This window comes from Emys orbicularis, chromosome 6, assembly GCF_028017835.1.
Source record: "Emys orbicularis isolate rEmyOrb1 chromosome 6, rEmyOrb1.hap1, whole genome shotgun sequence".
Taxonomy (NCBI): Eukaryota; Metazoa; Chordata; order Testudines; family Emydidae; genus Emys; species Emys orbicularis.
The window spans coordinates 17,930,305-17,958,147 of NC_088688.1; the positions used below are offsets into that span (position 1 = coordinate 17,930,305).

The 27,843-nt window shown below is 42.1% G+C and overlaps 1 protein-coding gene across 1 annotated transcript in view; it reads left to right on the forward strand.

The window, feature by feature from the left end:
- Positions 1–27,843, forward strand: part of DCC (DCC netrin 1 receptor) — a 923,941-nt gene that overhangs the window by 545,740 nt on the left and 350,358 nt on the right. Inside the window, exons 6-7 of the mRNA XM_065406266.1 lie at positions 24,397–24,551; positions 26,948–27,068. Coding sequence (XP_065262338.1) covers positions 24,397–24,551; positions 26,948–27,068 — 276 coding nt within the window. The remainder of the gene's footprint in view (positions 1–24,396; positions 24,552–26,947; positions 27,069–27,843) is intronic.

Sequence of the window (27,843 nt, forward strand, 5' to 3'; positions counted from 1 at the left end):
CTGAACTGGTCACTGTGACATTAAATTGGACTCTTTTTTCATAGGAAATAAGGGGTCAATGATGATAATTTCTTGTCTTGTCAAATCTATCAGAGAGAGAAGAGGATAAGCTATGGAGTTCCACTAGCTGGGACATAGCTGACTCAACACCACCCTGCACTGTAGCAATGTAGGAAGCATTAAGAGGGGGAAAAGGTGTTGGCTAAGCACAGCGGTGCTTTGGTGGTCCCTGGCTGCTGGAATGACCTCTTGGGATCATGAAAAGTTAGGTGCAACATAGAGAAACTCAGAGGCTGTTCTAAGTTATGCTAGAATATTGGTTGACTCCAGAACTGGAGACTTTAATTGGTTAAAAATAACCGTTGCACCCACTTGCACTAGGCATGTCTCAGCTGCAATTGAGGATCAAGCTCAAAATGCCCTGATCACCCATGCCCAGTCTAACCACTTGGCATATTTCCAAATCCTCTACAGCTACTTTTCATGCATAACTACAGTGATATTTCATTTTCATTTCTGATGGCTCCAGACTGTTCCTCTTCAGAGCCATGAAGATCTGCTGTTGTGAATTTCTGCACTAACTGACCTTCATGTTGAAAACTATAGAAGCATGAAAATAATCAAAAAGCATCAAAGAAGACAAGAAGCATCTTTACTTGGTTGAAGTGCAAGGCTTTATGTAGAATATCAATATTATTTTTCTTAAGACACTATTGTTTCCAAGGCTGGTCTGATGGGAGATATATTGAGAATTTACTGTCTCAGTTTTGATATGCCATGGCCAGTCATAATGTTTAAATTGTTGCTGAGCAATAGGGAGCAATAGAGCAGTCTGAAGCAGTAGGAGCATAGCACTGGAAAGTATACATGCCTCTGAAACTAGGACCTTTGAAGGCACATAGAAAAGGGATATCACAGAATCATAGAATTGTAGGACTGAAAGGAACCTTAAGAGGTTTTCTAGTCCAGTCCCCTGCACTCAGGCAGGACTAAGTATTATGTAGACCAGGGGTAGTCAATAGGCAGATGTGGGTCAAATCCAGACTGCCAGATGCTTTTGAATGGACCCTGAAATGTTTTTTTTACTTATCATTATTGTTAGTATTTTTTATTATTTTCTTCAGAGCCTGGACCTTGATTATATCTTGACCCAGAAATTTAGACCTTGACAAAAAATAATTGACTACCCCTGATGTAGACCATCCCTGACAGCTGTTTGTCCAACCTGCTCTTAAAAATCTCCAATGGCGGAGATTCCATAACCTCCCAAGACCATTTCTTCCAGTGCTTAATCTCCCTGACAGTTAGGAAAATTTTCCTAATGTCCAACCTAAACTGCCTTGTTGCAATTTTAGCCTACTGCTTTGTGTCCTGTCCTCAGAGGTTAAAGAGAACAATTTTTCTCCCTCCTCCTTGTGGCAACCTCCTATGTACTTAAAAACTGTTATCATGTCCCCTCTCATTCTTCTCTTCTCCAGACTAAACAAACCCAATTTTTTCAATCTTCCCTCATAGGTCATGTTTTCTAGACCTTTAATCATTTTTGTTGCTCTTCTCTGGACTTTCCCCAATTTGTCCACGTCCTTCCTGAAATGTGGTGCCCAGACCTGGTCACAATACTCCAGTTGAGGTCTAATCAGCACAGAGTAAAGTGGAAGAATTACTTAATGTGTCTTTCTTGCAACACTCCTGCTAAGACATCCCAGAATGACTTTTGCTTTCTTTGCAACAGTGTTACATTGTTGACTCATATTTAGCTTGTGATCCACTGTGACCCCCAGGTCCCTTTCCGCAGTACTGCTTCCTAGGCAGTCATTTCCCATTTTGTATGTGTACAACTGATTGTTCCTTCTAAGACTGAGAGGGGACATTCGTCCTTATTGAATTTCATCCACAAACAGAGTTCATCTGGAGAGGAGCATTCTTTCTCTAAAAGACTGCTTTAAATTCCAGTCGGGTATCCATAGGAACCTTGACTAGGGAAGCTACTTGCAAGGTGCCCTGAATTAGGCTATCTTGTGGTGACCTAGCCTGTTTTGAGGACAGAGCCAAGGAGAAAAGATGCCTCAACTTTTTAGTAGTACCTTTCATCTCAAAGCACTTTATAACCTCAGGCCCTGATCCTGAAGTGATTTCAGAAGTGATCCTGGGCCTCATTCTGCTGCAAGAGATCCGTGTAGAATGCTGGCTGCCGCTGTAGAATGCGGGAGAGTCATGGAAGAGATGTTGTGTGGATGGTGTTGAATAAGAGCTATGTGGTCAGGAGCAAGCAGTAGAGATGGATGCAGATGGCAGGAGTGGGAAGAAGAGTCAGATGTGTGTGCTCCCAGCTGAAGTTATGATCACTTTGAGAGTTGATATCTACAGAGCAATTTAAAAATCCTGCAGTTCCTTACAATTGCTTTCCTTTGTCCTATGTTTTAATTTCACTGCATTGCTCCAATATAGCTTCTCGTGTCCTGGGGATATTTGATCTGTCAAATGATGTTATGTACAGATGGTCCAAAGCAGCTATTCAGACTTTAAGAAGATAAGAAACAGAGGAGAGAATAAATAAAGGGTTCAAATGCTGCCCTCAGTTATACCATTGTAAATATGGAGTAACTCCAGTGGGTACTCTGAATTTACCCCAGTCTAACACAGTTAGACTGTGGTGCATTTGCTTAAATGTACCTTTTTTTAAAAATTCACACGTTTTGCAAATTAACACTGAAAAATGCAAGGGAAATGTTTTTAAAAGATCTGAATATATGAGATGACAAGCCCACCTTTTAACTACATGCACTTGAGAGTCTGCCCAGTCTCAATGTTGACAGGGGTTGGGCAGTTGGTGACAGCTGTTATCTTTTTTGGGTCAGTAGGAACACATTCTTTATTCAAACATACAAAGAGAAGACACTTTGCATTAGGAAAAGCTGCCATTTCTCTGAGTTAAAAATGTGTCCTCTTGTCGTAAGATCAGCTGTCGTTTCTCAGAAGGTATTTCTAGAAATATTGAGGTCATCCCAACACACAGCTTTCTAAAGTAGCTGTTCCTGCTGGCAAGCACTCAGTTAGTCTCTAAGACTCCTTTGCAGACTCATTACAGAGATTCTCTGACATTTTCTGTAGTAAATGCATCCTCCTGTGTACCTTAAGGAGGAAGCCCCATTTATCAGTATCCAGACTGAGACCCAACATTCTAAGCCACAGTAGAATCCCCAGGAAAGGCACATCTTTGACTGACCTTTCAAGAAACTCTTTGGAGGATGCCGCAGTACTGTTCTCTTAGATCCAGAGTGATAATTTTGGTGTCACATTTAGTGGTGAACTGCAAAAGAAACATTACAATTGAGTAAACACAGCTTTTTTCTTTGAGTGACCCCACCAGCAAGACAGCCAGGTGCACTCAGCATAGAAACGTATAAACTAACCATTTAAAAAATCTTTTCTCTCTATAAAATATCTTGGGTATCCCTGGTACCTAGATGTCGTAGCATATGATGTTACATACACCAGATATCTGCATGAGAAGCCACGGTATTTGTTTTAAAAAAGTTAGTTGATGACAGGCCTGATCCTGAAACGATTATTAATTTAACTGGCCCCACTTACATCAATGAGATTATTAGCAAATAAACAGAACTGCACATTTGGGTCCATATTTCTGTGCTGAATGTCCTCACAGCATTATTAGTGGGGACATTGGCACAGAAATCTGGGCTAAACTCCATTTCATTCTTTCTTTGACCCTCTGCAAAGGCCAACTGCAATGTCAACATCAAGAACAGAGACTTATTACTTAGATTACTGGCCTAGTGGATAGGAGGAAGCAGCAGACATGATATATTTTGATTTTTGGTAAGACCTTTGACACAATCCCATGTGACATTCTCATAAACAAACTAGGAGAATGTGGTCTAGATTAAATTAGTATAAGGTGGGTGCAAAACCATACTCAAAGAATAGTTATCAATGATTCTCTGTCAAACCGGGGAGCCTTATCTAGCAGGGTGCTGCAGGGGTCTGTACTGGGTTGGGCACTATTCAATATATTAATTAATGGTTTGCATAAAGGAGTGGAAAGTATGCTTTTAAAATTTACAGATGACACCAACCTGGTAGGAGTTGCTAGCACTTTGGAGAACAGGAGTAGAGTTTAAAATGACCTTGACAAATTGGATAATTGGTCTGAAATCAAACAAGATGAAATTCAGTAAAGATAAGTGCAAAGTAGGCCCCTTAGGAAGGAAAAATCAAATGCACGGCTACAAAATGGAGAATAACTGGCTAGGCAGTAGTACTGCTGAAAACAATCTGGGGGAGCTAATTATCCCTGGTTAGGGCTCAGATGGAGTACTGAATGCCACATTTTAAGAAACATGTGGACAAACTGGAGAGAGTCCAGAGGAGGGCAACAAATTTTTAAACGATAAAAGATATAGAAAACTCAACCTATGAGGAAATGAAAACAAATAAACTGGGCATGTTTAATATTGAGGAAAGTAGACTGAGCGGGGGACCTGATAACAGTTTTCAAATATTTTAAGATGTGTTATAAAGTGGATGGTGATTAATTGTTATCCATGTCCACTAAGGGTAGGACATGAAGTAATGAGCTTAATCTGCAGCAAGGCAGATTTAGGTTAGATATTGGGAAAAGCTTTCCAACTATAGGGGCAGTTAAGTGCTGAAATAGGCTTCCAAGGGAGGTTGTGGAATTCCCTTCACTGGAGGTTTTTAAGAACACGTTAGACAAACACCTGTCAGGGATTATCTAGGTCAATGATTCTCAGCCTGATTGTGGCCCAATCAGCGCACAGCTGTGGTCCATGTGATATTCTCAGGGCCATACAGGTAGTATAGATGTTTAAAACATATAGAGAGCTGCATATGTGGCCCTGTCAAGGCTGTATCCCTACTTTGAACTTTAGGGTACAAATGTAGGGGCCTGCATGAAAACTGCTAAGCTTATCTACCAGCTTAGCTCTGGTCCCGCTGCCACCATTCTCGATGGATTCCCTCCCTGGGAAGCCTTGAGAAACCTTTCACCAATTCCCTGGTGAATACAGATCCAAACTGCTTGGATCTTAAACAAGGAGAGATTGACTCTTCCCCCCTCCTTCCTTTCACCAACTCCTGGTGAATACAGATCCAAACCCCCTTTGGATCTTAAAACAAGGAGAAATCAATCAGGTTTTAAAAAAGAAGGCTTTTAATTAAAGCAAAAGGTAAAAATCATCTCTGCAAAATCAGTATGGAAAATAACTTTACAGGGTAATCAAACTTAAAGAGCTCAGAGGAATCCCCTCTGTCTTAGGTTCAAAGTATAGCAAACAAGATAAGCACTCTAGTAAAAGGTACATTTACAAGTTGAGAAAACAAAGTAAATCTAAGACGCCTTGCCTGGCTTTTACTTACAATTTTGAAATAAGAGAGACTTGTTTAGAAAGATGGGGAGAACCTGGATTGATGTCTGGTCCCTCTCAGTCCCAAGAGCGAACAACCCCTTAAACAAAGGACACACACAAAAGCCTTTCCCCCCCCCAAGATTTGAAAGTATCTTGTCCCCTTATTGGTCCTTGGGGTCAGGTGTCAGCCAGGTTACCCAAGCTTCTTAACCCTTTACAGGTAAAAGGATTTGGAGTCTCTGGCTAGGAGGGATTCCATAGCACTGTACACAGGAGAGCTGTCACCCTTCCCTTTATAGTTATGACACGCCCCCCAAATCACAGATAGTGTTGGACGTCCGGTTCCACACTGGCTGTGATTTCTTCCTGGAGTTCTAGGAGAAAACAGAGTTAACAAGACACATGTACCTTTAGACATACTACTGATTATATAAAAACTAACAATATGTTTCATTACAAGAACAATTGTTAACCAGTTAACTCTGGGAAACTTTCCCGGGAGAGTGCATCAGCCACTTTGTTAGAAGCTCCCGAAATGTGTTGTATTTCAAAATCAAAATCTTGGAGGGCTAAACTCCACCGAAGAAGTTTTTTGTTATTTCCCTTGGCGGTATGAAGCCACTGTAGCGCAGCATGGTCTGTTTGTAGTTGGAACCGCCGTCCCCAAACATATGGGCGTAGCTTTTCCAGCGCGTACACAATGGCATAGCATTCCTTTTCGCTGATTGACCAGTGGCTTTCCCTCTCAGACAGTTTCTTGCTGAGAAACACGACAGGATGGAATTCTTGATCCGGTCCTTCCTGCATTAAAACTGCTCCCACGCCTCGCTCGGAAGCATCTGTGGTTACTAGGAACGGTTCGTCAAAGTCTGGGGCCCTTAGCACAGGGTCAGACATGAGTGTTGCCTTAAGCTGGTTAAAGGCCTTTTGACACTTATCAGTCCACTGAACTGCATTTGGCTGTTTCTTTCTGGTTAGGTCTGTCAGCGGGGCGGCGATTTGGCTGTAGTGTGGTACAAATCGCCTATAATATCCGGCCAAGCCTAAGAAGGATTGGACCTGTTTCTTTGACTTTGGAACCGGCCACTTTTGGATAGCATCCACTTTGGCCTGTAGGGGATTTATAGTTCCTTGACCCACCTGGTGCCCCAGGTACGTCACTCTGTTTTGGCCTATTTGACACTTTTTAGCCTTAACAGTTAGTCCTGCCTGCCGGATGCGCTCGAAGACTTTTTTCAGGTGCTCCAGGTGTTCTGTCCATGAAGCAGAAAAAATGGCCACATCATCGAGGTAGGCAACTGCAGATTCTCCTAATCCTGCTAGGAGACCATCTACAAGTCTTTGGAAGGTGGCGGGTGCATTTCGCAACCCGAAAGGGAGTACATTGAATTCATACACCCCTGCCTGGGTGACGAAGGCTGACCTTTCCTTAGCGGGTTCATTTAGTGGTACTTGCCAGTACCCTTTGGTTAAGTCTAAAGTAGAGATGAATTGGGCATGTCCCAATTTTTCCAATAGCTCATCTGTGCGTGGCATTGGATAGTTGTCAGGACGAGTTACAGCATTTAGCTTACGGTAGTCCACGCAAAAGCGTATTTCCCCATCTGGTTTGGGAACTAGAACCACTGGAGATGCCCATGCACTGGTAGAGGGGCGGATTATACCCATCTGTAGCATGTCCTGGATCTCCCTTTGTATAGCCGCTTGGGCATGAGGTGACTCCCGGTAGGGTGGGGTTCTAATTGGGTGAGCATTACCTGTGTCAATGGAGTGGTATGCCCGTTCGGTCCGTCCTGGAGTGGCTGAGAAAATCGGTGCAAAGCTTGTGCACAGCTCCTTTATCTGCTGTCGCTGCAGACGTCCCAGGGTCGTGGAGAGGTTCACCTCTTCCACGCCACCATTCCTTTTTCCTTCATAGTAGACACCTGCAGGCCACTCCGCGTCATCAGTTTCCTGGGCTGTAAACTGGCAAACGTTTAATTCTCTAGAATAAAAGGGCTTAAGAGAATTAACATGGTATACCTTAGGCTTTATGTTGGAGGTGGGGGAGGCTATGAGATAGTTAACAGCTCCTAGGCGCTCCTGGACCGTGAATGGTCCTTCCCACGACGCTTCCATTTTATGGGCCTGGAGCGCCTTTAAGACCATGACTTGGTCTCCTACTTTGAAGGACCGTTCTCTGGAATGTTTATCATACCAGGCCTTTTGCTCTTCCTGAGCATCCTTTAGGTTTTCTTTAGCAAGGGCTAAAGAGTGTTGGAGGATGTTCTGTAGGTTGCTTACAAAGTCTAGAATGTTAGTTCCTGGAGAAGGCGTAAACCCCTCCCATTGCTGCTTCACCAACTGTAATGGCCCCTTAACCTCGCGGCCATACACAAGTTCAAATGGTGAAAACCCTAAACTGGGATGTGGTACAGCCCTGTAGGCAAAAAGCAACTGCTGCAACACTAGGTCCCAATCATTGGAGTGTTCATTTACGAATTTACGTATCATGGTCCCCAAAGTTCCATTAAACCTCTCCACCAGACCATTGGTTTGATGGTGATGAGGGGTGGCAACCAAGTGATTCACCCCATGAGCTTTCCACAGGTTTTTCATGTTCCCTGCCAGGAAATTAGTTCCCGAATCTGTAAGGATGTCGGAGGGCCACCCTACCCTGGCAAAAATGTCTGCTAATGCCTGGCACACACTTTTAGCCTTGGTGTTGCTTAAGGGTACAGCTTCCGGCCATCGGGTAGCAAAATCCATGAAAGTCAGTACGTACTGCTTTCCTCTGGGTGTCTTCTTTGGGAAAGGACCCAGAATATCCACAGCTACTCGCTGAAATGGGACCTCAATTATGGGTAGTGGCTGGAGAGGGGCTTTAACCTGATCTTGGGGCTTTCCCACTCGTTGGCACACCTCACAAGACCGGACATAATTAGCAACGTCCTTGCCCATTCCCTCCCAGTGGAAGGACTTCCCCAACCGGTCTTTGGTTCTGTTCACCCCAGAATGGCCACTGGGATGATCATGGGCTAAGCTCAAGAGCTTTACCCGATACTTAGTGGGAACTACCAACTGTCTTTGAGGATGCCAGTCTTCCTGGTGCCCACCAGAAAGAGTCTCCTTGTATAAAAGTCCTTTTTCTACAACAAACCGGGATCGGTTAGAAGAGCTGAGAGGCGGTGAGGTGCTCCGCGCCGCCGCCCAAGCTTTTTGAAGGCTGTCATCTGCTTCCTGCTCGGCCTGGAACTGTTCCCTTGATGCTGGAGACATCAGTTCCTCCTTGGACTGTGGACTTGGGCTTGGTCCCTCTGGAAGCGATGCAGGTGCTGGGGCTTTTTCCATTGACTGTGAACCGCTGTCCGCTGGTGCACTATGTGGTATTTCAGGCTCTGGCTGAGCCTCTTGGGTAGGGTTATCTGCTGCTTCCGCCAGTTCAGGCTCGCTGGTGCCCTCTGGCATTGCAGTTGTAGACGGGGTTGCAAGCGCTGGACTCAGTGCTGGCAATGGTTCTGGTGCTGGTTGCGTTGCCAGATCCGGTTCTGGGACTGGCTTTGGCTGGGTCTCTGGGATTGGATCCACTACGGCTGTTGCAGTCGTTGGCAGGGGATCCGGTTCCACTACCTGTGTTTGGGTCTCCGGTAACACAGACGGGGCCCTGGTGGACGGCTCAGGAACAGGGATGGGGGTGAAAGCTTGCTTAGCCTGGCTGCGGGTGACTATTCCCACCCTCTTGGCTAGCTTCACATGGTTGGCCAAGTCTTCCCCCAGCAGCATGGGAATGGGATAATTGTCATAGACTGCAAAAGTCCACATTCCTGACCAGCCCTTGTACTGGACATGCAACTTGGCTGTAGGCAAGGTTACAGACTGTGACACGAAGGGTTGAATTGTCACTGTAGCCTCCGGGTTGATGAGTTTGGGGTCCACTAGGGATTGGTGGATAGTTGACACTTGTGCCCCAGTGTCCCTCCAAGCGATAACCTTCTTTCCGCCCACTCTCAAGGTTTCCCTTCGCTCCGAGGGTATGAGAGAGGCATCTGGGTCTGGGGTTCTTTGGTGTGATTGGGGTGTAATGAACTGTAATCGGTTGGGGTTCTTGGGGCAGTGAGCCTTTATGTGCCCCAGTTCATTACATTTAAAACATCGCCCTGCTAAGGTATCACCGGGGCGATGTTGGTTGCTGGAGACTGGTGTGGTGGGGTGAGAAGGCGTCTGGGGTTTCCCTTGGGATGTGGGTGGGGTCTTGGGTTGTCCCCGGTGATAAGGTTTTGTTTCGGCTTGCCCCTTCTGATATTCGCTCCAACTGCTACTAGCTTTTTTCTTTTCTGTCACCTCCACCCATTTGGCTCCAATCTCCCCCGCCTCGGTTACAGTTTTGGGCTTCCCATCTAGGATGTACCTTTCTATTTCCTCAGGAACACCCTCTAAAAACTGTTCCATTTTTACTAGGGAAAGCAGATCTTCCAAAGATTTAACATTTGCTCCTGATACCCAGGCATCACAATTTTTGTCAATGTGATAGGCATGCCGGGTAAATGACACATCTGGTTTCCACCTTAGGGCTCGGAACCGCCGACGGGCATGCTCGGGTGTTAGCCCCATTCTGAGTCTGGCCTTGTTTTTTAAAAGTTCATAACTGTTCATGTGTTCCTTAGGCATTTCAGCCGCCACTTCTGCTAAGGGTCCACTGAGCTGCGGCCTCAGCTCTACCATGTACTGGGTTGGAGGGATGTCGTATCCAAGGCAGGCCCTTTCAAAATTTTCTAAGAAGGCCTCAGTATCATCGCCTGCTTTGTAGGTGGGGAATTTCCTGGGATGGGAAGTGGTACTTGGAGAGGAATTGTTAGGATGGTCTGATGCATCCTGCTTAGCACTTGCTGCTTCCAGTTCATGCTTCCTTTCTTTTTCTCTCGCCTCCTCTTTGGCTTTTTCCAGCTCCATCTCTCTCTTGTGGGCCTCCTCTTTGGCTTTCTCCTCTCTTTCATGGGCCTCCTGTTTGGCTTTTTCTTCTCTTTCATGGGCCTCCTGTTTGGCTTTTTCCTCGAGTTTTTTAATTTGAAGTAGTCTCTGATGTTTTTTCTCATTTTCTTCTGCTTCTAATCTGGCCAGTTCTAGTTTGCTAGCTGCTTCACTGGTAGTCATTTTCCTGGTTTTCTTGTGCTGGGTCTCACCCTCTGCAGTTGACTGAAACTGGGATGTATTTAGCTCAGGCTCCTGCTGAGTGCTGCTGAGTTAACAGAGAGTTTCTAACTAGCTACTTCCGAGGATGTAAAAAAGAAAAAAAACACAATTCAGCTTGTAAATTATCTTTACCAGTTGTTTGCTCATTAATTGAACCCTTCTCTTAACAAAGGACCTTGTTAAAAAAACTTAACACCTCTGCCTTCAGGCAAGGAGAGATAAGATATGCATCTACCTTCAGCTCTGCTCTCCAAGCAGCTAGAAGGAAAAAAAAATCTCTTACTGGCTTTTGGGTTTAAAACGATCCCACCGCTGTGCCACCATGTCAAGGCTGTATCCCTACTTTGAACTTTAGGGTACAAATGTAGGGGCCTGCATGAAAACTGCTAAGCTTATCTACCAGCTTAGCTCTGGTCCCGCTGCCACCATTCTCGATGGATTCCCTCCCTGGGAAGCCTTGAGAAACCTTTCACCAATTCCCTGGTGAATACAGATCCAAACTGCTTGGATCTTAAACAAGGAGAGATTGACTCTTCCCCCCTCCTTCCTTTCACCAACTCCTGGTGAATACAGATCCAAACCCCCTTTGGATCTTAAAACAAGGAGAAATCAATCAGGTTTTAAAAAAGAAGGCTTTTAATTAAAGCAAAAGGTAAAAATCATCTCTGCAAAATCAGTATGGAAAATAACTTTACAGGGTAATCAAACTTAAAGAGCTCAGAGGAATCCCCTCTGTCTTAGGTTCAAAGTATAGCAAACAAGATAAGCACTCTAGTAAAAGGTACATTTACAAGTTGAGAAAACAAAGTAAATCTAAGACGCCTTGCCTGGCTTTTACTTACAATTTTGAAATAAGAGAGACTTGTTTAGAAAGATGGGGAGAACCTGGATTGATGTCTGGTCCCTCTCAGTCCCAAGAGCGAACAACCCCTTAAACAAAGGACACACACAAAAGCCTTTCCCCCCCCCCAAGATTTGAAAGTATCTTGTCCCCTTATTGGTCCTTGGGGTCAGGTGTCAGCCAGGTTACCCGAGCTTCTTAACCCTTTACAGGTAAAAGGATTTGGAGTCTCTGGCTAGGAGGGATTCCATAGCACTGTACACAGGAGAGCTGTCACCCTTCCCTTTATAGTTATGACAGGCCCACAATGGTAAATAGGTTGAGAACCGCTGATCTAGGTATATGTGGTCCTGCCTCACTGGGTGGGCTGGACTAGATGACTTCAAGGTCCCTTCCAGCCCTACATTTCTATGAATAAAATTTTCTTTCCTTTATTCCTAAGAACTCTTAGATTGCTAAAACAACTTAGATTTTAAGCTTTTTATTATTATTATTATTTATTATTATTTTATTATGCGTTTGTACAGTTTCTAGCATGCTTGGAGGGTTCCTAGGCAGAGCTGGCTAGAAAACAACAATTCTGTTTTGTGAATAAAATTGAGCTTTTTGAATTTGGAGTTCTGATTGGGGGAAAGGGGGATGGGGGAAAGAGACCTTCAGAAATGTTTCAGTACAAAAACAGAGAAAAAGAGATTTCTTTAGGGCAGTCTTCTGGGATGCAATAGACCCAGGCTCAAGTCCCTGGTCTGCCTTGATTCTGAGCAGGGACTTAAACCTAGGTGTTCTAGATCCCAGGAGATGTGTTATATATATGAGCGAAAGACACACAGAATAGCTGGGTGGCTATGGCACATATATGAATGAGAGAGAGACCAAGACTGAGACCAAAAATTCCAGTTTGTACTTGAGAAACATTCCCACAAAAAGTTCAAATAAACCTTTTGATTTCAGCAGAAAAGAGAATAGCTGAAAATGTTTGGCTACGTTTTATTCCTGGGAACTACTGCAATATAAATAACAATACAGATGCTCTTAGCTTTTATTTTATTTTTTGTTTTATTCATGGGTCCCATCAGTAACTTTCTATGCACATACTTATTCTTAAGGTTTTTCATTGTAGTATCTAAGTCCTTCTCAGTTTACTACTATACAATGTATCATCCAAAGAAACCATACATAGTATTAAGAGTGGTGGCTTCTTTAGTAAAAAGAAATCCTGCTCTAAAATTTGGGACATACATAAATTACCAAAAGTGTGTGTATATAAACCTCTTCAGATATACAACCAGCTAGAAATGAAACTCCCTAGACAAAATAAAACACACACACACAATCAAACTCAACACATAAATAAGCATATCAGACAGTATCAAGCAATCGCTGTACCTTCCAGGCATCATCACTGAGCTGAAGGAAATGGATGAGCAGATACAAGGGTATCGAAGAAGGATTACAAACTTCAGGCCATATTCCACTCTCAGTCCCCACACAAACCACTCACTGACTCCAGTCCAAACTCCTGAAGTGGAACAATGTAATCTGGATTATGACCCTTTTTTTGCATGAGAAAAGTAGAGACCCCATAGTTTGCTTATAGGAAAACATGAACTGATAAATACACTGCACCCCTGGGGCTGGTAAATACCTCCCTTAGATTATATTTACTGATAGCAAGGCAGTTCTTTCTGATTGACATGGTTATAACTGGTGTCCTAACTGCCTTCTTCCCAGCATGAGCCTTGTGTTACATTCATGGACCTAATGACGTGGATGTAGGTTTTTTGCAGACTAGAAAAACTACAGCAATAAAGAAAAATGGGGGAGAGGGAAGCAACTCTGTTTTATAGTGGAAAACAAACAGTCTCACACAAATAGAGGTCAGACTCCTTGAGTTGTGTTTATATACAGAATAACTCATGGGTATCTATGAATTACAAATCTAAAAATTCATTGATAAAATCATAATAAACTATACAAGCGAAGATTGAGTGGTTTATGATTTTGACAGACTCTGAAATGTATTTATGGCTTGCGAGCCACACCGCTCCCATTTTTTATTTGACTTTAATGCATGTATTAGACTAAGACAAATAAGAAAAAAGAATTAATAGATGAATATATTTTCCTCTTATCCCATTTTTGTCCTTCAACTCTCTTGTATCCAGTTAAACGTCTTGTATCTTCTTGCTGTTTCCTTGACCAAGATGCAACCCTGATATAAGTGAGCGCACTTCCCTCTGACTTCGGAGGCAGCTACATTCACTAAATTTTCTCTCCGTGTTTTTCTCTCAACTCCAGTTAAAACAAAACAAAACAAAACCCCACAAATTGCTTTAATTAGAATTTACTCACCAATGTTCCCCTTAATAAAGGATTTTTTATATGAAAAACAAATCACAGGAGGCATTTCCTTTTTCTCTTTTATTATTATGTGTTCTTTCTATTGTGGTAGCACCTGGGAGCCCCAGTCATGGATCAAGTCCCCATTGTGACAGGCGCTGTACAAACACACAACAAAAAGGTGGTATCACTCCCAAAATGCTTACAGTCTAAGGGTACGTCTACACTTACCGGAGGGTCCGGCGGCAGGCAATCGATGTTCTGGGATCAATCCTGGAAGTGCTCGCCGTCGACGCCGGTACTCCAGCTCGGCAAGAGGAGTACGCGGCATCGACGGGGGAGCCTGCCTGCCACATCTGGACCCGCGGTAAGTTCGGACTAAGGTACTTCGAATTCAGCTACGTTATTAACGTAGCTGAATTTGCGTACCTTAGTCCGAAGTGGGGGCTTAGTGGGGACCAGGCCTAAGTATGTATACAGTGGTGTTGTAGCTGTATTGGTCCCAGGATATTAGAGAGATAAGGTGGGTGAGGCAATATCTTTTATTGCACCAGCTTCTGTTGGTGAGCATGACAAGCTTTCGAGGTTACACAGAGCTCTTCTTCAGGTCAGTTGAAGCTCAAAAGCTTGTCTTTCTCACCAACAGAAGTTGGTCCAATAAAAGATATTACCTTACCCACCTTGTTTCTCTACAGTCTAAGTATAAGACAAGAGACAGCAGGTGGATATGACAGATCGGGGTGCACAAGGAAACAATGGGACAGTATTAGTCAACAGGATAGGAAGTGGTCTCAGCACTCCAGCTGCCTGATTTAAGTCAAGTTTTAAAGCAATGCGAAAAAGTTTGAAAGTAGTGCTTACTCACTATCTGTGGTGCCTCCTGCAAATGACGATGCATCCATTTGTAGTTCTGCTCACGTTGAGAAGTCCCAGAAAACTGACAGTGACTACAATCACGAGACCAAATTTGGAGATGAGTCTAAGCTAGTGTATATTATATCTTCTTCTGATCCCCTCAGGGTGTGTGTTGCAGCAATTTAGAATCTGTTCGATTTCCTTGCTTTCTCAGTGTCTCACCCACATACCAATCTGTAATTTACATTCTCACCAACCTCCTCTGAATTTGACCCATTGAGTCTATACAAATGTAACAATGTCTATTTTACAACACCTTACACATCACCTACACAATGTCAACAGGTGCCTAAAGCATCAGCTTGAAAGTTGCATCTGCAGTGTTGCAGGGGCAAGGTCAAATTATGACCTTTGTGTGTGAAAACCAGTAACTTCTGGGGGTGACTTTCAGGATGTTACTGATATACACACTGCATCGTCTGCAGCGTTAAACTCCTGTACATTCCTTGAACTATCATTGCTGCTATAGCTAAGATACCAGAAAGTGATAGGAGGGTAACTATTTATGTGTAAAGTGATTAGGCCAAAATCTGACATAAAACCCCAGCAGCCCAGTAGGGATCAAGGCAGAATTTGGCCCATGAAACATAGCTGCATTGGTCAAAAGCTTTATCTTTATAATTTGCAAAGGTAAGTATAAAAGTTGTGGATTGCTTTCTTTGGGAGACTCATCCTTTGATGATAAGTGGGTCTAAATCTCTCCCATCTCTCTGCAGTCAATTCAACTTATCTCATTATTATCTTGCACTCCCCTCTCCCCCCCCCCCCTTCATTTTGTTGGATCTGTCTGTTGGCTCTTACTTTGGGCTAGGGATGTCTTTCTATTTTTTTGTTTGTACAGTGCCTAGCACAATAGTACTAGGGACACTAGGTGCTACCACAATACAAAGAATAATAATGATCGATTATTTAGTTAACCACAAAATAAAATAAATGGATACAATAGCAGTTAGTTTTTGATAAAATATTATACGTGCAGCTAATAGAAACTATAACTGCAAACTACTGAGTGACCTGTTTTTTTTTTTTTTTTTTGAGTGTCATCATGCCATGTTAAGATATTTACAAGGCCCAGAAACCCAATACTTTACTATTTGTGTATAAGTGTTTACATTTAAAACCCTATTCCCAATGCCAAGTGGAATATACTCTAGCAAACTCATTATGATGGCAGGTAATAGGGTTCATTGTAGAATGGGCTATTTCACCCACTTTGATGTTTCCACTTTAAATAACCAGTTTATGTTAAGTACACAAATAACACCCATGGCAAGGTGCAGCATCCTTTGTGGCTGAGGAGATTCAGGACTCTGTTGAAATGGCTATAAAGGAGGGGATATTTGATGTAGGACTCTGGATATGGACCTTGTGGTTCTCACTTTTTAACTGCCAGGCTAGCACTGAATGCAGCCTATGCTGTCTAGAATCACCACACAGGGTCTCCCAAAGTCCTGGGTGAGACTTAGCTGGCATGGACGTTCAGTCAGATTTTCTGATTGACAAGAACAGTGACAGCAACTATTTTGAAACTCCTAATTTTAGTAATAAATTAACTGCTTCAGTGCTGCTGAATGTGTGAGTTGGATAAGGCAAAGCAGGGCTGCCTTGTGGACCTGGTGTGGCACCTTTGAGCCGCTGATATTCTAACTGAGACAATCTTATGATGTTCTCCCACTGCACAGAGACAGCGGCAAGTACCAGTCAGGAGGGGCTAGTGATTTTGTTAGCTCTCCTTTTATAAGCCACAATAAGCTGAAAAGCTTCAAACATGGCCTGGGCTCTGAATATTAATATGTTCTTTATATATCTGCCATAGGCTCAAAATTGGGAAATTGCAAACTACACATGAAAACCCATCCACTCTTTGTCATTTGTTATTCACAAACGCACAGTGCATGTACCATATTGTGAACTATGCAAGGTTACTCTCACACACTTAAAACAACCAAACAAAACCAGCCACAAAATAGTGCATGGAGTTTTTTTAAATATGCACTGACTTTTAGGAACAAAAGCAATGGTAAAAATCAACAGCTCTAATAATAATAACATTGTATTAAGAACATCTTTCATCTTAGAAACTCAAAATGCTTTATATGTTTAATTAACAAAAGTTTGCACCACTCTTCTAGGTAGGCAAATAATACCCCCCCCTCCTCCCAGTGTGTGTGTGTGTGTGTGTGTGTGTGTGTGTGTGTGTGTGTGTATAAACACCAATAGAGAGATTATGTGACTTGCTCAAGGTAACAAAGTGAGTCAATAGTACAGCTGTCAAAATATCATAGAAGTCCAGTCAATTTACCCACCCATTAGACTAGTGATTCTCAAACTTTTTTTTTGCAGACCGCTTGAAAATTGTTGAGGGTCTCGGCGGACTGCTTAATGATCTTTCCAGATGTTATTTGTACCGTTAGCTAACTATTGTAAAGCATTTTGGATAAAAGTGCTATATAATAATAATTAATGTTTTTTTTGTTCTACAAATAAAAGCAAACAACTCATATTTTAATATCAGAAGTCTTATCTTTCTAATGTGATGGATGTGCCCTCTCTTCCCTGCCACGGCAGCCCCCGAGCTTGGACTGGGAAGGAGGGGGGGGTCTCTTCCTCTCTCTCCCACCGCAGCAGCCCCCGAGCTGGGGCTGGAAAGGAGGGGGGTCTCTCCCACACCACAGCAGCCACAGAGCTGAGGCTGGGAAGGAGGGCCGTCTCTCCCTGGCAGCCACAGCCCTGGAGCTGGGGAAAGTCACTTGTTTCTCTAGCCACCGTAGCCCTGCACGTCCCAAATTCCCCCCGCCCCCTTTCTCACGCCCACTGCTCCCCTCCCATCTACCCCTTATTCCCCCCCAAGGCCACCACCTCATCTTACATGTGCATCTTCTCCAGGGTCCAGGTACCTAATTAGTGGAGCCACGCCTGCATGGCTCCACTAATTAGGTGGGTGGCCCTTCATTCTCCCGTGTACGGCTGCCCAGGCATGCACCTTAGAGGGAACTATCTATGGACTACCTGAATGGAGCTTGCGGACCACTGGTGGTCCGTGGACCACAATTTGAGAACCACTGCACTAGACAACACTGTATCACTATGATATTAACTGCCCACACACTGCTGAATGTTCCTGCTGTATAGAGCAAAACATATGTCACATTGTAGGCTGTCTATTGTACTTGATATATCACTGTGAAGTGCTAGGGAGAGAAGTTCCAGTAGATCATTCTGAAATGCTAGTGGAAAAACTTGGAATTTCAAAGCAATAGAAACGTAACCTTACAGAGACTAAAGAACATAAGCTGGAGTGGAAAAAAGGAGCCTTTGGTTCATTGATGCCACTTCCTAGACCAGAATTAAAAGATGGTTTCTAGTTACTTACAAGTAGGCGAAACACGTGAACATCTATTCTTGACTGCATTGCACAAGTCTATCTGCTCATATAAATAGAAACGCTCTACAAAATTATTCTTTAGAGCAGTCTCGTGGCTCGCCCTCATGTTGTTCCCCTTCTACAGATTTGAGTTGGGAAGTTATAAAAGATTCTTGTTCCTCATTCATTCGAAACGCCGATTCAGTGTTCCTAAAGTAAATTGAAAAATGATTTGTCGCTGATTTTTTGCAAGTAAATATTATTGCCTCTCACTGGAGGTAATGTGAGGTGTATGGGAGCTCTGATTAAAAATTGAGGTTTGCTGGACTTGGGGTTAATTTATTTCTGACCATGAATCTGTGCTTTGGAATCAGTTTAGTTTAATTTATCACTATGACTACATAATTGGTGAAGGATTAAAATAAATACCTTATCTACAACTGTACAATATCACATCTGTTTTTTGGTAAGCATGACATGAAACTGACGCTAAGAAGCTTTCATAAAATTAAAGATTGTGGATGCTACTAGCTCTTTTTATACTATACTTTGGTAAATATGATATTTCTGTTCTCTGTTCAACAATCCTGTGTATTAAAGTAACTTACAGTATTGCATGTGGCCCAGTATGTACCTGTATCCCTTCCATTCTCCTGCCAGTGTTCTGGGAGATTAATTCTGTTTCATTTCTTCTGAAAAGAACAGAAGAAATAGGAAAAGTAAAGAAAGGTAGAGAGAGGAGAAAAAAAGGAAGGAGAGAAGAACCTATTTTCTATTCTAATTATTTAGGGTTACCATACGTCCGTATTTTACCAGACATGTCCAGGTTTTTGGTTCTTAAATTGCCGTCTGGGAGGAATTTTTAAATATCTAAAAACATCCGGGATTTTGCCATTATTATTTTTCCCCAAAGAAGAGTTGATCATTCAAGAAAGAGAGTGAATGTTGATCATTCAAGAAAGAAAGTGAATGTTGATCACTCCAGAGGGTTCCCGCTTTCCCCCCTAGCTCCCAGCGCTGGGAGGGAGGGGGGAGAAGGGAGAATGTGGCGTGCTCAGGGGAGGAGGCGGGGCTGGGGAGGGGATTTGGGGAAGGGGTCCAATGGGGCAGGGAGGGGGCAGAGTTGGGGTGGGAACTTTCGGGAAGGGGTTGGAATGGGGGCAGGGAAGTGGTGGAGTTGGGGCCAGGCCGGGGGCCCCCGTGGAGTCTCCTCTTTTTTTGAATGTTCAAATATGGTAACCCTATTCTAATCTATCACTGGGGTATATGATTGCCTACCAAGAGTTCATTAAAAAGAAGCATCTGCCCCATGTAGTTCTTCTTTCTCTCTCCCTCTTGTGAGGAGGAAATAGTCTGTGGATTAAAAAAGTTTCTGCTGCTGTGTGTTTTTATTAAAGTATGCCTCGCACTTGGAGTGAAAAGTGGTGAGATGTGTGGTGGTTCTGAGATGCTGCAGGAGCTCATTCCATCTTTCGATGGCCCCTCAGAAAGATCTGAGTCCTGCATAAATGAGCCTTGCTCTTCCAGCAGAGCATTCTCTTATACCAGAGAAGAGCCATGGTTCTTGATCAGAACATCTAGCCCAGTATCCTGTCTTCTGACATTGTCCAGTGCCAGATGCTTCAGAGGGAATGAACATAATAGGGTACTTTCAAGTGATCCATCCCCTGTCATCTGCTCCCAGGTTCTGGCAGTTGGAGGTTTAGGAACACCCATAGCATGGGGTTGCATTCCTGATCATCTTAACTAATAGCCATTGATGAACTTATCTAATTCTTTTTTAACCCAGTTATACTTTTGGTTTTCAGAACATCCCATGGCAATGAGTTTCACAGGTTAACTGTGCATTGTGTGAAGAAGTACTTCCTTATGCTTGTCTTAAACTTGCTGTCTATTAATTTCATTGAGTGACCTGTAGTTCTTGTTATGTGATGGAGTAAAAAACACTTCCCTATTCACTTTCTCCACACCATTCATAATTTTACAGTCCTCTACCATATTCCCCCTTAGTCATCTCTTTTCTAAACCAAACAGCCCCAGTTTTTTAAATCCCTCCTCATATGGAAGCTGTTCCGTACTTCTAATCCTTCTTGTTGCCCTTCTCTGTACTTTTCCCAATTTTAATATCTCTTTCGTAAGATGGGATGAACAAAGTATTCAAGGTGTGGGCGTACCATGGATTTATATAGTGGAATTATTATATTTTGTGTTTTAGTATCTGTGTCTTTCCTAATGGTTCCTAGCATTCTGTTAGCTTTTTTGACTGCAACTGCACATTGAGTAAATCTTTTCAGGGAACTATCCACAATGACTCCAAGACCTTTCTTGAGTTGTAACAGCAAACGTAGACACTGTCCATTTGTATGTATAGTTACGATTATTTTTTCCAATGTGCATTACTTTGCACATATCAACATAGAATCTCATCTGATATTTTGTCATCCAGTCACCCCATTCAGCTTTAGACTTAACAATCTTGAGTAATTTTGTATCGTCTCCAGTTTTTGCCACCTCACTGTTTACCCTGTTTTCCAGATCATTTATAAATATGTTGAATATCACAGGTCCAAGTACAGATCCTTAGGGGACCACTCTGTTTACCTCTCTCCATCGTGAAAAATGAGCATTTATTCCTACCCTTTGTTTCCTATCTTTTAAACAGTTACTGATCCATAAGAGGGCCTTCCCTCTTATCCCTTGACTGCTTAGTTTGTTTAAGGGCCTATGGTGAAGGATCCTGTCAAAGACTTTCTGAAAGTCCAAGTACACTATATCCACTGGATTACCCGTGTCCACATGCTTGTTGACAGCCTCTAAGAATTCTAATAGCTGGTGAGGCATGATTGCCCTTACAAAAGCTATGCTGACTCTTTCCCAACATATCATGTTTATCTGTCTCTCAGATAATTGTGTTCTTTCCTATAGTTTTGATCAATTTGCCTGGTAGTGAAGTTAGGCTTACCAGCCTGTAATTGTCAGGATCAGCGCTGGAGCCTTTTTAAAAAATTGGGATTACGTTAGCTACCCCGGTTCTGGGCCTTGTTCTTTTAGGTATCCCTGATCATTAAGCACCCTGACTGAGCTGCGGGGGAGGTAGAGAAGAAACTGGGAAAAGGACAAGGACAGGCTAGAGGGGTGTAACCCATCTCGAGGTGCCTGGGATAGTGAGTCACCATGTTACCCCCCCATTTTAGAGAGAGAGAGAGAGAGAGAGACTTGCTGGTGCTAAACTGGGTGTCAGCTCCCTGACACCACCAGCCAATTAGTCACCCAAATAATCTCCTCATGGCTCTGCCAGCTCTTACTTTGCCTTGCAGGTTAACATCTGGTGTACCCCAGTCTCCAAGCTTCTCTGAAGCATCTGTCTGTAATGTCCAGCCCCTATCACTGGACACTCACAGTAATTGGTGAGTCCCGAGAGAACAGCATACACACAGCTTGATTGGTACAACTCCAGATCATGGATATATATGGCTATAGTGAAACAATCCTACATTTATTATCAAAGATTAAGATATAAGAAATAATGAGTAAGGATACAGAAATGGTTACACATATAATGAAAAAACATAAAATGCAGTCCTAGGTTTACACTTATTAATGGTTACCTCTCCTATTTAATAAAGTAGATTTTGTCCCAAGAGTTCAGTCTTTGACAGAGCTTCTGGTTTTCAGTCATAACCAGGATCCAAGTTTTCATGAACCACCCATACCATTCAAGGGATTTCCTCCATGATTGGATAACAAAGTGCTTTACTTGTCCCCTAGTTATAGTTCAGTAAACCTTTGAAGAGCCCTTCTGTTGTTTGTTCTCCCATGTGCTGACCCCAGTGTTGACATCATATTCTCATGGTGACTTAGAATGCAAATGTAGCTCTTATTGCGTTTGGCTTACAATGCTTAATTTACATCAAAGATAGGAGTAGGTGAATAGACATGCTTTTGTCTGGCAGAAAACCTGTTTATTACCTTTGCCTTGTTACATGGTTTAAAATATATTTTAGTAGGTACACATAACTTACACAAAAACAATGAGGAGTCCTTGTGGCACCTTAGAGACTAACAAATTTATTTGGGCATAAGCTTTCGTTGGCTATAACCCACTTCAACTCCTCGTTGTTTTTGCTGATACAGACTAACACGGCTACCCCTCTATAACTTACACACCATCTATAGATACATCTCACAATGCTTATGATGACTAGTGTGTCACTGTGACTTTCATTTAATCCCTTAATGACATTATCTGGGGATAAATGATATCAAAGTGTCATGTTAGATGTAGTGAGTTTATCAGGTCTGATATGAGCTGCTGTTATGGTGAGAGGTTCTGAGGGTTTCAAGGGTCCTGGGCAGAAGAGTCTATAACTCCTAGATAATATTCCCCTCGGAACCTGCAGTGGAACATAGGATTCCTGAGTCACAACATTACTTCCTTTGTTGCACAAGTTGAAGGTATGTAGTAAGTGAGGCAGGAGATTGCAGGAAGAGTAAGGATGGACTCATGGCTAAGGCAATTAAATGCCACCCTGGAGAATTGGATTCTATCTCTGCCTGCCACAGATTTCCTATGTGATTTTGGATAAGTCACTTAAGCAAAACTTTTCACAGGTGGCCACAGTGTTCTTCATTTTATGGGTGGCCAACTTGAGACCCTGAGGTCTAATTTGCAGAAGTGCTGAGCACTCACAACTGCAATAGACCGTCCGTGAGAGCTGAGTTTTAAACATGTAAAGTGCTATATAGTGCTGTGTACTCTGAAAAAATCAGATCGCAAGTTGGGCAATCAAAATTATTGGACACTTTTGACCTTTAATTTCTTGGTATCGCAGCTCCCCATCTGTGAAATGGGAATACTCGCCCCTCACCTCACGGGGATGTTATGAAAATTAATTCATTAATTTGAAATGCACAGAAATTATAGTGATGAGTGCCATAGAAAAGCCCAGGAGGAAATTTGTACAGTCTGGGTCTTAATAATATGCAGTAAATAAGCCTGCAGTGGAATTTCGGTAGTGGTTTAGAGACAATCCACTATGTCAATGTGGGCAGCCACAAGCTATGACACACATTGTTGAGAACTGCAACTGAGGTCTTTGTGCCTTGAACATCCTTGATAAGAACACTGTGACTTGGCGTGACCGGATTGCGTATGCCAAATAAATAATAAAAAGGCACAGGGCCACATGTTGAACAATGAGGAGAAAACAAAATACTGAATAACAGCTAATAAAGTGAGTCACATCCATACTGTGCACTAAAAGAAGCAGGAGACCTGTGGTCATTTAATTAAATACACAATCATAATGTATAAGCACAAGGAGTCAAATTATTTCTGTTATTTTCTAACTTTTGAGTGCTTGATTTTCACAACGTGAACAGTCTTTTCATGTCAGTTGTTCTCCCCTCACTCCTTTAATGGATTTGGATATATTATAAATCAGACATTGGAAATGGTTGCTTGAGAAATACAATTGCATTTTCTGTTCAAACGAGAAGTCATGGATGCTACCTAGGAATGAATGTAATCTGGCTTCCTAGCAACTATGAATATTCAAAATAGTGAACATTGTTCCCCTGTGAAAGCTGATGAACTGTATGTGAATTGTTTTTTCTGTGACAGGGAGCTCATTAGAAATTTGATGTTATTAGCAGTTTTCCTCAAATTGCAAATCTCCATCATACCAGTATTATGGTAATGATGAAATTAAATTAAATTAGCATATCGTATACCATACTGCAAAAGTGGGAATACATTATAGTAATACAAGGCAACAGATAATTGCTATCTTAATAAGAATTTGTCTTCAGCAAAGATAATTCAGATTGTTTCTTCTTTCTATCATCATGGACAAAATTCATTCTTATTAGTGAAATCCTCATATTTTGTAAATCCAGTCACAAGTTCCACTTGGTTATATGAAACTGTTTTCTCAAGCCTAAATATACTTCATTCTGCACTGATAGTCAGGGTACTTGTCTAAAAGCTACCTACCTGCATATTAATGTGCACGTCACGTTTGTGCATGCTTTTGGCACCTGATCCATTGAATGAGCTTTGGATCAGGCCCCTGGTTACTCAAGGTGCTTATTGTGTATATTTCACACAAATCTTACCTACTCTCCATACTGAGTTCTCAAGCTTCCTTTTTTGCAAAAATCATATGAGTGTTAAACTGTATTCACTAAAATAAATGTTTTCCCTAGTATTTGATTTAAAAAAAAAAACAACTGAGGGTTTGGAGAAATAATTTGATTTGCAGATATGTTTTCTATTTGTGTCTAATATTTTCCAGGCCTAGTGAAATTATTGGGTTGCTAAATTTACATTCACATCCACTCACTACTTGTTTTGGTTTTTATCTCTCCCCTTGCAGTTCCTCCATGGTTTTTAAATCACCCTTCAAACCTCTATGCCTATGAAAGTATGGACATTGAGTTTGAATGTGCTGTCTCTGGTAAGCCTGTCCCTACCGTGGATTGGATCAAGAATGGAGAAGTGGTCATTCCTAGTGATTATTTTCAGATAGTGGTAATTATCTGACTTTTGTCATTGCAAATTCACTATTTGACTTAAAGTATGTTTTTATTTCTGATTTGTTCATTCTTTTCATAACCAGTGTTTTAACTAGTTTAGCAGAAGCAGGAAACATCTAAGCAAAACAGATCAAATCTCTCTTGCCTCCTGGTGGACAAAGGGGATATGGCACCAGAGTGCTCTATTAGGTTCTGACCCAAAGCCCATTGAAGTCTTCCCACTGATTCCACTGGGATTTGGATCAGGCCCTTACTCTTTCGTTCAACAGTGGTTTAGATTTTTGTTAAGGATCTCCTCAAGCACAGAACATTGACCATAACTTCATGTCACATTTTCAATTACATTATTATTATTTATCACCTGTTATTGATAAAGTGCCATCAGCGTCACGTATGATGCTTTACTACAGACAAAAAATGATGAATCCACGCTCTGAAGAAATTACACTTTCAGACATAAGTTAGTAAGGGATGACAAAGGGAAGGAAGTGAATGTGGGAGGATGAAGAATACAACAGTGGTCAATCATCAACTGTGCTTATTGTTAAATGCACACCTTCTTAGTCTGTCCTTTTAAAAATAGATATGTTTAAATTTGAAGATAGCGGATCAACAATTACAATGGAGGTTAGTGATACTTCACACATCTGCATGAGCAAAGGGGTAACACCTTTCTAGCTAGAGAAAATAGGCTGTGAGCCACTATGCAACAGTGGGGATAAACTCAGACAAAGGGGAAACAGGGCTTAATATCCTCAAGCCTCTGTTTTAAGGATACACTACTGTACACATTTTAAGTAATCATAAGTGAGAAAGGTAGATAGCTTAAAATGGAGCTAACAAATGCCATCTGGAATTCACAGACGTGTGCAGATCTTGCAGCTTCTTAGCATTTTCTTCCCCTGTGTAATTTCATTTGGAGTTAAAAGTGAAACAGATATTTCTGCCACAGGTATGACATTCAGCTGGCATCCCTCCCTACATTTTTTTTCAAATCTGTTTTAGAACATATTTGCAGAACTTGATCTTTCAGTGACGATCCATCAGTTTCTTCAAATGCAAAGTATTTTCACCACAGTTAAATAAATAATGATAATGGTCATTTGTCATGTATACAATTTTGTCGCCAAAGCACATAATTGATAGTGTGATATCATGTCACATTCCCATCTTTTATTACACAAATAGCATTATATGTGAGGCATTAAAAGTTAAACATCAATGGAGGAATTTTCAAAAGCATTGGCCTAACTACTCTCATGAAAGTCAACGAGAGTTTTATCATTGATTTCAATGGGAGCAGAGTTGAGACCCTGCAGAATGCTTCGGAAAATCCCGTCCCTAACATGTCTATCTTTTGTTACAGCATGATAAAAATATCCACAGGCCATGAGATAATATTTTTCTTTTGATGACTTTGGCATAAGAAGGTTAGCATGTCTCATTCATATAGATCAGATTGCAATATGTAGTGCCAATTTCCTGGTGAATGCACATTCTAATCAATAAAATGGACTACGTTCCTGTAAATTAAACATCTTCCAATGAATAAAGGTTGGTTTTTACCATATTTTTTCTTGTGGAGAAGATTTACTCAGTTATATGGAATCACAAGTTTGTGTTACTTTATGCAGCATCACTGTTTGTTATGAGGAGGATCAGACAGCAATAAATGTACTTGCCAAAGAATGGAAAGTCCCTTTCTTATTATTATAATGGGGAGGGGAATTATCCTTTCAATTTTTATTTCCTGAAGAAATATTTATAGCAAGGGAATCTCTCTTGCAGCCTTTTCTTATGCAAAGAATTGTCCCTTAGAAGTCAACATTTGCCACGTCACTTAATTCTGCTTGTGCTAGCATCAGCTAAAACTGAAATCCTGCACACCAGCAGCACACATTGAGTAACTCTTCTGTTGCTGCGGGTCTTTGGGTCTCATGTCATGATGTAGGATCTGACCTTCAGAATGTTGTTTGTACACAAAGTACAAAAGTTGGAAGTTCTTTTATATCTCCCCTGCTGCAAAGAGCCAACACAAAGCCCTATTCACCACTCAAGTCCCACTCTAGCTTTCAATATGGGGCTTAACTGTTGCATAGGGTGTTGGGCTGGCCCTCCTCTGTACCCGAGTGAATAAGGGCACAAGCACCATCCTTGTAACAGAGTGGTGCAAAGAGACCAAAAGGAATCAGTTGATTCCAATGAACGTGCATTTTCTTACAATCCACTGGAGTCAAAGACAATATGAACGGAGGCTGAGGTTTCCTAATACTCTCTGCTCTTGTTTCACAAACAAAATATTGTTGAAGCTCCTTAGCAAGTGATGTTCAGTTTGACAGTTTTGTCTAATTATTTCCCTCCCCTTCCCCTCTCCCCTCTTTGTCTCTCTAGGGTGGCAGCAACTTGCGGATTCTGGGCCTCGTAAAGTCAGATGAAGGTTTTTACCAGTGTGTAGCTGAAAATGATGCTGGGAATGCACAGATCAGTGCCCAGCTAATCATCCCTGAGCCGGGTAAGATACAAAGGACACAGAGAATCATATCAGCGATTAATACAATTAGCATAAATCCTAGTTGGGCACCTACTATTCCCCCCTTCTCCCCCCACCGCCTTCATTCTCAGGCATGTTAAAAAATATTTAGCTAGCTGGATGGCTTGACTTATAACAGTGTGTTCCTTCTTAGCACTAGGGGAGACGCATGTCTGTCTTGGTGTAACCTTGAGACTCTCTGTCACTGGGACAATTACAGATGCTAGGTGCATCCCAGAAGTGACACTGGAGGTCAGAATCTCAGCATGAAAAATCAAAGAGGTTGTCTTCCCTTTCAACCACTGGGTTCATTTTGCTGAAATATGAGAAGAGGCTGGGGATTATAAAGGGCCAGGGGGAGAATGTGTGTGTGTGGGGGGGGGAGATGGAAGAAACAGTCCATACGGAATGGAGAATAAAATACTGTATGGCTCCACATTGAACACTCAGAATATTTGTCATAGGGGAAAAGGTAGGTGAAATTTAGCACTGTGATGGCGGGGGTAGCAAAGAGTCCTGATTGAAAGGCTGGTGTCTCTTATACATCAAGGGAACAAAGGTGTGTTTCTGTGGCACAGAAATGAATAGTTTCACAAGAATTATAAACTGTCCTTTCTTGTGACAATACTGGTGGGGTTTGTTTCTTTATGGAATATTAAACTGTAAATACATAAAAACGATGTATTCATTTTAAACCAGATAAGGTAAAACATTTATAAATGCCTTTAAGGTGCTTTCTGTGTTTTATAGAATAGTC